The 10212-nt window shown below is 54.0% G+C and overlaps 1 protein-coding gene across 1 annotated transcript; it reads left to right on the plus strand.

The window, feature by feature from the left end:
- Positions 1-7575: 7575 nt before the first annotated feature.
- On the plus strand, positions 7576-9120 carry SLC18A3 (solute carrier family 18 member A3). The gene has a single exon (XM_042909298.1). The coding sequence runs from the start codon at positions 7576-7578 to the stop codon at positions 9118-9120; it is 1545 nt and encodes a 514-aa protein (XP_042765232.1).
- The last annotated feature ends 1092 nt before the right edge of the window (positions 9121-10212 follow it).

Raw genomic sequence — 10212 nt, forward strand, 5'->3', positions numbered from 1 at the left:
AAAAAATACTCTGCAACAGCTAAGAAAATTGAGTTAGTTTTTATGGACTAAATTTTATGGACAAATATTCTTGAGTGGAAAAGGAGAGAACTGCAGAATGACACATTTATAACAACCTTTATGTCAAAATATACATGTTTAAACATAAAGGCTGCTTATGTTGCATTTTATAGGTGTTCATAGATAAATCTGGAAAAGGGTTTAGAAAGATCTTGGAAAATACACATAAAAACAGTTAATGGTAGTAGCTTCTGAGAGGGGGGCAGAGAGGACCAGGATTGGGGGCCACAAACAAATATTCACAATGTTCTAATTTCTATGAGTATCTCTATGAGCAATTTCTATTCACATATACTTACATGGTTAATTTTCATTTTAATAAACATAGAGATAGATTTAAAAACCACTGACATATCCACTTCTGTGCAAAGTGCTGTGGCTGATGCTCTGCAGAATACATGACAAGCAAATCTTGTTTTTAGACACACTCGGTAGATAATGCCTTCAAGAAGCTCTCAGGCTGGCAGAGGGTAGAGGGAATAGGTCCAGCACTGTGTGGAATAAAATTCCTGAAGAGGAGTAGAAAAATGCAGTAGGAGTCATGGTGGGGGGAAGGAGAGGGTGTTCACAATATATTAGGAATCAGGGAAGCATCTATTGCAACCAAGGAAAGCTAGAGGCACCTGGGTGGCTCAGTCAGTTAAGTGTCAGACTCTTGATTTCTGCTCAGGTCATGATCTCACCATCATGCAATCAAGCCCCACAAGGGGCTGTGCACTGAGCATGGAGCCTGCTTAAGGTTCTCTCTCTCTCTTTCTGCCCCTCTCCCTCTCTCTCACTGTCTTTCAAGAAAGAAATAAAGAAAGAAAGAAAGAAAGAAAGAAAGAAAGAAAGAAAGAAAGAGAAAGAAAGAAAGAGAAAGGCAAAGCTGGGCATGGGCTAAGAGAACTGCAGTTTCAAAGGTGCAGAGGCAGGAGTTTCAGGGGGCTATTAGGGAAGACAAGAAAGACATGAAAGGTTGGGGACTCATTGTGGAAAGCCACAATGCTGGAAGAAGAAGCTGGAGTCCAGTCCTAAGCAGCAGGGGGCCCTGCAAGGTCCATAATCACATGGGAACCTGCCTGAAACTTTACAGAAAAGAAGTTTGGCATCCATGCACAGGTGGATTGGTCAGGTCAGGAGGCAAGGGACAAACTAAGAGGTGACTGACTTCCACAGTTTGGGGGAAGATTAGGTTTAAGGGAAGATTAGGGGTCTGGGCAGGGATGGCCTCAATGGAGGAGGGAAATGAGCCTGAGAGACTCATTGGATTGTGATGAGAAAACAGGAGGAAGAAGAAACGGAGTGATTTTGAGGCCCTGCTTCCACTTCATAAGTGTCAGGAGCCACAAGGAAAGCAGGTAAGGGCAGCTTTTTCTCTGAGAGCTGTAGAGAGGTGTTCCAAGTCCTGCTCACAGTACAGGAATTTCAGCCCCCTTATTCCCCAATTAGAACCCAGATGTGCAGTGCACAAGACAGGTCTGAGTCCTGAGGACACACTAGCCAAGGGCAGGCAGGCAGGCACGTAGTCCTCCTGGCTTCTAGCCACCAGACTCACAGGCTTCCAGGAAAGGCTGACAGGGACTGCTCTGTTCCTTTGAATCTGAGAATATGTGACTGAGGAAACCTAAATTAATTAAGTGATTCTGAGGCTCTGAGGCCTTCCTGAGGAAGCACACAGGGTGAGTAGTAAGATCAGGGTAAACGGCACCCCTCCCCCAGTACTGGAATCCAAAGAGGCTTCTGAGCTTCATTGGAACTAAGCCTGCACTTAAGTGGTTCCAGGGAGACAAAGAAATAATAAATCAGAAGCAGGTGCCCCGCCCACACACCGCCACCACCACTATCAACCTGCTTCTCTACAGAAACATGGTCATTTTGAGTCTCTGAGTCCAGATGTCTCAGTGAAACAATAAATGGAGTGGCCCTGGAATTAACTTGGCCCATGACCTTCTATAAAAGATTCCAGGATGGGCTGATGCCTTCCTCCAAAGCAGCACCCACATTACAAGTCCCTTGAGATCCATTCTGGAATACACACGCCATACCTCACCCAGGCACAGGTGCAGGAAGGCTATCCTTCCACACCTTCCTCATGGACACCACTACTCCCCAAGTCCACAGCAAGCAACACTGGGACACCAGTTCAAGCTTGAGGAAAGGACTATGTTCTAGCAGACAGAGGCCACAACTGTATCCAATGGATAAAAGGAGAAGAAAAGTTGTCAGGAAATCACCAAACTGTCTCTATCTACACAAAATAATAATAATTAAACTCCTACTAAGTATCGGGCATTGAACTAGATACTTTCAAGTAAGTTGACTCATAATCTCCAGCCACCCTGGATCAGGACAGCATGGCAGTTGACAGCTGGATGCTGGAGCTAGATAGCCTGCATTTGAATCCTGTCTCCACCACCTATGAACTCTCCAACTGTGGGTAAATTACTGTCCCTTGGTGTCCTTGCCTGTAAAAAGGCAATATGAAATTTGATAAGAGTATTAAATGAGTTAATGTTGTAAAATGCTTAGAACAGTGTCTAGAATGTTATAAGTACTTCTATGTGTCTAAAAAATATTTTTTTTCCTTTCCTCATTTGACTTACATTGAGTAGCAGATAGGTACTCTGTAGCAACAGTTCCTATATCTAATTGAGAAAGGAGAGAAGAAAATGTTGCCATTTTCTCCAACAGGATTGGATGGGAAGTTCTCTTTTGCCTGCAAGTTATGGTCAGATAGAGAAGTCTCTGGAAAGGAATTTACCAAGAGTTCTATTGAAGAGCAAGCCACAGACACAGGAAGCCCAGAGGAGCAGGGCCTTTGTGTAAGGCTGGTTGGCCAGAGACGGAGCAGGGACCAGCACCCTGGACAGCTCCCTGCCAGCCAGGGAAGGGAATCCTTCCCAAGTTCTGCCAAGGCTAGGGCCCTAGCCTTTCGCTGAGGCAGGGGGTCCTCAACTCCCAGAGATGCCTGCTCCCTAGTTACTGGGGCTGCTGATCAAAGGGGTAGGGGATTGCCTTCTGAACTGGAAGTTTGAGGGTGAAGGAGTTTAGTGTCCCAGGAGTTTCTTTAGGGACCAGCCAAGCCTTCCTCCTCCCATGGATCTTGATCTGTCCCTCTCCCCTACACTGCCAGGTGTGGCTGCTTTGCAGTTGGAGCAGCAGAGGGACAGTGAAGCACAAGAAATAGGAAGGCATCATGAAAATCACAAGACAGGTGGTTTAAATCCAGGCTCTACTGTTGGGACCTTAGGTAAGTGACCTGATTTCTCTCTGCCCAGCTTCCTCATCAGTAAGACAGGGAAAAGAACACCTGCTACCTGCACTGCCCCAGGACTGAGTGAAATTAAATAACACAGCACACATAATACCCTTGGCACAGAGTCCTCAATAAATGAGTCTGTTTCCTCCCATTGGTGAACGGAGGACTGGAGAGTTGGGCATGATCTCAGAGATAACTTGGCTCCATGCTCAAGAAGAGTCATGAATTATGAGGGCCAGTGGGCTGGGAGAGGTGTCTGCACCTTGAAGTCTCTGGAAAAGTTTCCTTTCTCTAAGATTCCTCTAAGTTCTAAATTCTTCAGCCACTAGACAGAAAAACATCTGCTTTAAACCATCCCCCCCCCCATTAAAGCAGACAGGGCAAACAATATATGCATAAATAACAATTGCTCTGCAGGCTGGAAGACTGACCCTTTATTTGTATTTATTTATTTATTTATTTATTTATTTATTTATTTATTTATTCATTCATTCATTCATTCATTATTTTTAATATAATTTATTGTCAAGTTGGCTAACATACAGTGTATACAGTGTGCTCCTGGTTTTGGGGGCAGATTCTTGTGATTCATTGGTTACATACAACTACTCAGTGCTCATTCCAATAAGTGCCCTCCTCAATGTCCATCACCCTTCTTCCCCTCCCCTGCCCCTCACCCATCAACCATCTGACCCTTTAAAAGCCTCACAATGGGAGAGTCAGAAGAGGCCAGAGGTCTGCTTTGGGAAGCTGGAGCTGGTATACTCAACTGAGAATATGCAGATTATGATCTGCTGAATGAGGAAGTGTAAGCCACCCACACAGGGGCAGCAGGTAGCCCCCCACCCACCACCCCCCACCTCCCCAGCATCTGAGCTCTCACTCTGGGAAAGTGAAACCCATGGGATCACCTCAATTGAAGGTGCAATTTCAATACACCCATACAAAGGAAGTAGAGTCACAGATATTACTTACAGATCCCAGAAGCAGAGGGGAGGCTGCGAAGAGCAATGGGGGAAGGGCAGACTCTGTCCCAGGTCACCAGTGAGCAGGAGATAGACAGTAGGGTAGCAAGCACTTTTTACTTATAAAGTGGTTGAGGCAGAGGTCACTAACATTTTGTGTGCTTATTTTTAAGTGGTTATTTTTAAAGGTGCCCCAGGAAAAGCCATGTGAGAACTTAAGTCAGAAATCCTAAACTCAAGTCCTTATCTAAATGTCAGATTCTGGGGGTGCCTGGGTGACTCAGCCAGTTGAGTGTCCAACTTCAGCTCAGGTCATGATCTCTTGGCTCATGAGTTCGAGCCCTGCATCAGGCTCTGTGCTGACAGCTCAGAGCCTGGAGCTTGTTTCGGATTCTGTCTCTGTCTCTCTCTGCACCTGCCCTCCCCACCCTCCATCTCAAATATAAACAGACATTAAGGAAAACTTTTTTAAGTGTTTAAATGTCCAGATTCTGGGTATGAGTAGGGCTATCAAACTGTAAAATGCCTAAGCAGCAACTTAGAAAAACAAAAGTTGTTTTTCTCATCCCCAGGTTTCAAACTCAAATGACTGGACAAGCAAGTAGGTGACCTAAATGTGCAAACAAAATCAGTCGGAGGGACACTGTGATAAGCTGAAGAGTGTGTGCTGACTCAAGGCCTTCAAATAAAATTTAAAATAATTCTGTCACCCTGAAAAGCCCTTCTCCAGTACCCATTTCCCCAGGAAATGCAGTGAGGGAGGGGCTTTCCTCTCACCCCTTACTTAACAGAGACAAAAGCTGGAGTCCAGAGAGAGGCTGTGACTTGCCCAAGGTCAATCAGAGCCAGATCTGTCTCCATAAGGGGCTCTTTTCCTGTCTCAGACAGGAAGGGGGAACACATTAGGCTCAGCGCACAGCCAGGGCAGTTTGGCCACTGCAGAGCACGTGCTGGGAACTCCTGAAGTGGAAGGGTTTCTCATCCTCTCTGGGGTGCCTGGGTAGGTGGAGAGATTGAGTAACAGGTACCAAAGCTGCTGGCTGTCATCCTGACACCCTGGTCTCTATCATCTCACCCCACAGTCATCTCAGGGATAGAAGATAACTTCCCAATGCCCTTGGGCCTCCCATCAGCTAGGACAGAGCCTGGAATCACAACGCCCACCTAATCACAAGGACTAGCCAGGAAGCCAAGGTGTCCCTGTATCTTTTACCTGCTCTTTACAAGACCCACTACTGTGGGAAAGGAAGACAAAAGAACACATTTTACAGATAATAATGACAATAGCAAGCACTTGCATCACTCTTACTATGTTATGGGCAGTTGATGCAATGATTACCCCGTTTTACAAATAAAGAAACAGGGGGACAGAGAGGTGAAGTCATTCCCTGACGCCCTAACTGGTAAGTGGCAGAGGTGGGAGCCATCTTCAGCCATTTGTCTCTAAAGCCCAAGTTCTTTGCACTGCATCACCAGTGCCTCCCTCAGGGTGGGGAGCACGGTAGAGAAAGAAGATGGATCTAATGCTAGTTTACTTTTGAGACCAGAAGAACGGGAAAATTCCTCTCTGACTCTGGAAAGGACACACTGTAATCTCAACAACACAAGTCCCCCAGTCCCAGCTGCCTCAGAGCCTTTCCCTTGCCAGCCCGCAGACTGGAACACGGACTCCGTGTGCCATCTAGGGTCCACGCTCTTTGGGGGAACACATTAGGCTCAGCGCACAGCCAGGGAGTCTCAGCCAGTCTGCAGAGAATGAGGTGTCTGGGCGTTGCAGCCCTCTCGGCAGGTGAGCCTCCCTCCATCCTCTGATGAGAGCAAAGCTGCTGGGTCCTGCCATGGGAGTGGGAGCCGCACCCACTCCCACGGGCTTTCTTACAGCTGCCAAGAGAGGACCCCGTCCACGTAACTCCCAGAGCCCACCTGGGACGTGGAGGCAGCTCTGGAGACGCGGGGCGGGACCTCACTGAAACTGAGGGAGGACTTGTTCCAGTGCTAAGAGGGGCTGGGAGGAGTTAGAATGGGGAGGGGTCAGGAGGAGGGAAAGGAGAAGAGGCGGAGCTGGGAAACCCGGACAGTTAAAGCTGAAAGGGGGAGTACGGGCTGGGAGAGGGTGGCGAAGCTGTACGGGAGGATGGGAGGGGCAAGGATGATATTCGGGGCCCCGGGTGGGAGGAGGGTGACTTCTCCCCTCGATCCCCAGAAGCTAATAGTCAGGAATTCTCTGCTATGACATTCTCCCGAAGGGCCGGTCTGTCGGAACCCGGCCCAGCAGTCTCTGCGTCTCCCCCTCCCTTCCCGAAGGTGGAAGGGGCCAAGGGGGTGGGGCCGGAGAAAGGGTTGGGGGGATCTATACCGGGCCCCCCACCAATAGCAGCCCCACATTCCAGCTGCGAGAACAGATGGACGCAGCGGCGGCTCACCTCGGGGGCTCTTTGCCGGCTGTGCGCGGAGATCCAGGCTGAGGCGCAGATCTGGAGTCCCCGGCGCCTTCCTCTCCAGCACGGCTGGAGGGTTGGGGGACGGCCGCTGAGCGACCCTCTGGGGAGGGGGGAAAAGAACTGGTGCAAACCCCTCGGGTCCTAGAACTGAGAGGGGGCGGAGGAACAGACAGCCCGCTCCTCGCGCGGCGCATCCATCCTCCAGGGCTTGACCAGTACTCTCTTCACACCAAGACCCCTTTCTAGGGTTTCCAGTCCTGGCGCCTCTGGGAAGGGGACCCCTGCCCGGCCGCGCCCCGCCCCCGGCCCCCGCCCCGCCGACGTCGCATTAGCATGAGCGACGCAAGTGGCCGGGGCACCACTCGGGGGCCGAGACTCGCCGCGTCACAGCCCCGAGTGGAAAGGAAAAAAAGAGGAGGCGGAGGAGGAGGAGGCAAGAGCCGACGCGAAGGGAGGGGAGAGCGGCGGCGGGGCGAGTGAGCCAGCGGGCGGGCGGCAGCAGCATGCCCTTCGGCCCGCGCGGGCGGCCTTTCAACGCTTCGGGGACCGCGCCTGACGAGCCCAAGGCGCCGCGCGCTCAGTCTCTGGCCCCAGCCACTCGGCGCGCCCACCTTCCCTGACAGCCCCCGAGCCCAGCAGCGGCGGGTCCGGGCTTGACTGCGAACGGCCGGAGGCGTCTCGCCGGACAGGGTCTTTGCCTTTCCCGGGACAACGGGCCATGAGCCCTGCAGCCACCTGAGACACAGGGGGCGCTGCGCCGCGCGGACCGCGCCCGCGAAGTTCCGTGCCCTCGGCTCTGCACTGCAGGGCGCCCGCGCCCAGGCGGCCCCAGCGGAGGCGTCCTCGGAAGAGCGGCGGAGTAGAGGCAATGGAACCCGCGGCGCCCGCGGGCCAGGCCCGGGCGGCAGCCAGCAAGCTGTCGGAGGCGATGGGCGCAGTGCTGCAGGATCCTCGGCGGCAGCGGCGCCTGGTGCTGGTCATCGTGTGCGTGGCTCTCTTCCTGGACAACATGCTGTACATGGTCATCGTGCCCATCGTGCCCGACTACATTGCCCACATGCATAAGGCCGGCAGGCCCACCACGAGCCCCAAAGTGTACACCCTGCAGGCGCCCACTCCAGCCAGTGGCAGTGACAACATGGGCAACACCTCAGAGTCCCCGACGGAGAGTGAGGACGTGAAGATCGGGGTGCTGTTTGCCTCCAAGGCCATCCTGCAGCTGCTGGTGAACCCCCTGAGTGGGCCCTTCATTGACCGTATGAGCTACGACGTGCCGCTGCTTATCGGCCTGGGCGTCTTGTTCGCCTCCACCGTGCTGTTCGCGTTCGCGGAGGACTATGCTATGCTCTTCGCTGCACGCAGCCTGCAGGGCCTGGGCTCAGCCTTTGCGGATACGTCCGGCATTGCCATGATCGCCGACAAGTATCCTGAAGAGCCGGAGCGCAGTCGTGCGTTGGGCGTGGCGCTGGCCTTCATCAGCTTCGGGAGTCTGGTGGCGCCACCCTTCGGGGGCTTCCTCTACTGGTTCGCGGGCAAGCCTGTGCCCTTTCTGGTGCTCGCCGCTGTTTCGCTGCTCGACGCGCTGTTGCTGCTGGTGGTGGCCAAGCCCTTCTCGGCCGTGACGCGGGCGCGGGCCAACCTGCCGGTGGGCACACCCATCCACCGCCTCATGCTGGACCCTTACATCGCCGTGGTGGCCGGGGCGCTCACCACCTGCAACATCCCCCTCGCCTTCCTCGAGCCCACCATCGCCACCTGGATGGAGCACACGATGTCGGCGTCTGAATGGCAGACGGGCATGGCCTGGCTGCCAGCTTTCGTGCCGCATGTGCTAGGTGTCTACCTCACCGTGCGCCTGGCGGCGCGCTATCCACACCTGCAGTGGCTGTACGGAGCACTAGGGCTGGTAGTGATCGGCGCCAGCTCTTGCGTGGTGCCTGCCTGCCGCTCCTTCGCACCACTGGTGATCTCACTCTGCGGCCTCTGCTTCGGCATTGCGCTAGTTGACACGGCACTGCTGCCCACGCTCGCCTTTCTCGTGGACGTGCGCCACGTCTCGGTCTACGGCAGCGTCTATGCCATCGCCGACATCTCCTATTCTGTGGCCTATGCTCTCGGGCCCATAGTGGCGGGGCACATAGTGCACTCGCTTGGTTTTGTGCAACTTAGCCTTGGCATGGGCCTGGCCAACCTGCTCTACGCGCCGGTCCTGCTGCTGCTGCGCAACGTGGGCCTCCTGAGGCGCTCCCGCTCTGAGCGCGATGTGCTGCTGGATGAGCCACCGCAGGGTCTGTATGATGCTGTGCGCCTGCGTGAGCGCCCTGTGGCCGACCCAGACGGCGCCCCTCGAAGCCCTTCGGGCCCCTTTGACGAGTGCGAGGACGTCTACAACAATTACTACACCCACAGCTAGCAGCCCAGCTACTCTCCCGGAGCCATCCCCTCACCGCCCACCCCCGGGGTCAAGGTGGCTACTCTGTGAGAGTACTGGCCAGCTTAGACTCAAGGCCCACCCCTCCAACGAGTATCCTACACTCTTGCCCATCTTGACTTGCCTGCCGGGATCCCCCCACTTTGACCCTTTCTGTGTTTCCCTCCCTCTAGTCCGGTGGGACGTGGAGCACGGAAGCATACAAAACGATACACTCCTGGCAGAGATAAAGAGGTGCGCAAGCCGCCACCTGGGGGCTCCCCTGTGTAGAACCGTCCGTCTGTCTGTCTGTCTTTCCTTCCGTTCCTCTCAGTGCCAACTTAGCCCCCAGCACCGCGGTGCTTCTGGCCCGAATCAATAAACTATATCTGTTCGAGACCGAGTCTCTTTACTGATGAGGGTGGGCGGCCCGGCACAGGGCCAGGGCAGAGGGGAGGGCAGAGGGGAGGGTGAGCTGAGTCTAGCCCCGATCCAGGTCTGAGCCTGGCAAGCACTCGGGAAGCCTGTGGCTCTTGCTACCTGGTAAAGGAGATACGAAAGAAGCAAAACCAACTAGGGATCCCACCCTCAGACACCGTGTTGTACACGGCTCTCTTCCCTCGAGACAGCCCCTCCCTCCCAGTCCCAACGCAGCGCCCCAGGGCGCCGCCCGAGGGAGCCTGAGGATCCGCTCCCTCCGGGTACGCTAGTCCCCGCCCCTTGAGGACACTCCCAGTGTCAGCCACTGAGCTCTGAAACGCCAGAGCCCCGCATCCTGCCCTGTCCAGGCTCCGGTGAGGAGTAGGGGCCGAGCTGTTCCGGGCAGAGATCCGCTCTCTGGAAAAGCGCTTGTGTCGTGTGTGCTCGTTAGAGAGTTAGGCTCTATCCTTCGAGGAGTGGGGGAACTGTTGATGTGTCTGCTGTGTCCTGGCTGTGCGGGTCTGAGTCGTGACTGAAGAGGGTGCCAGTGTGGGAGCTGGTGCCAACCCCCCACCCTTACCCCCACCCTTACCCTGGCCTTGGTGGAAGCAGCTGGCCAAGGCTGTCAGAATTCTCCCCACCTCGATCGCAGGTCTCCGGAGCCGCAGGCCCCCG

Source organism: Panthera leo, chromosome D2, assembly GCF_018350215.1.
Source record: "Panthera leo isolate Ple1 chromosome D2, P.leo_Ple1_pat1.1, whole genome shotgun sequence".
Lineage (NCBI taxonomy): Eukaryota > Metazoa > Chordata > Mammalia > Carnivora > Felidae > Panthera > Panthera leo.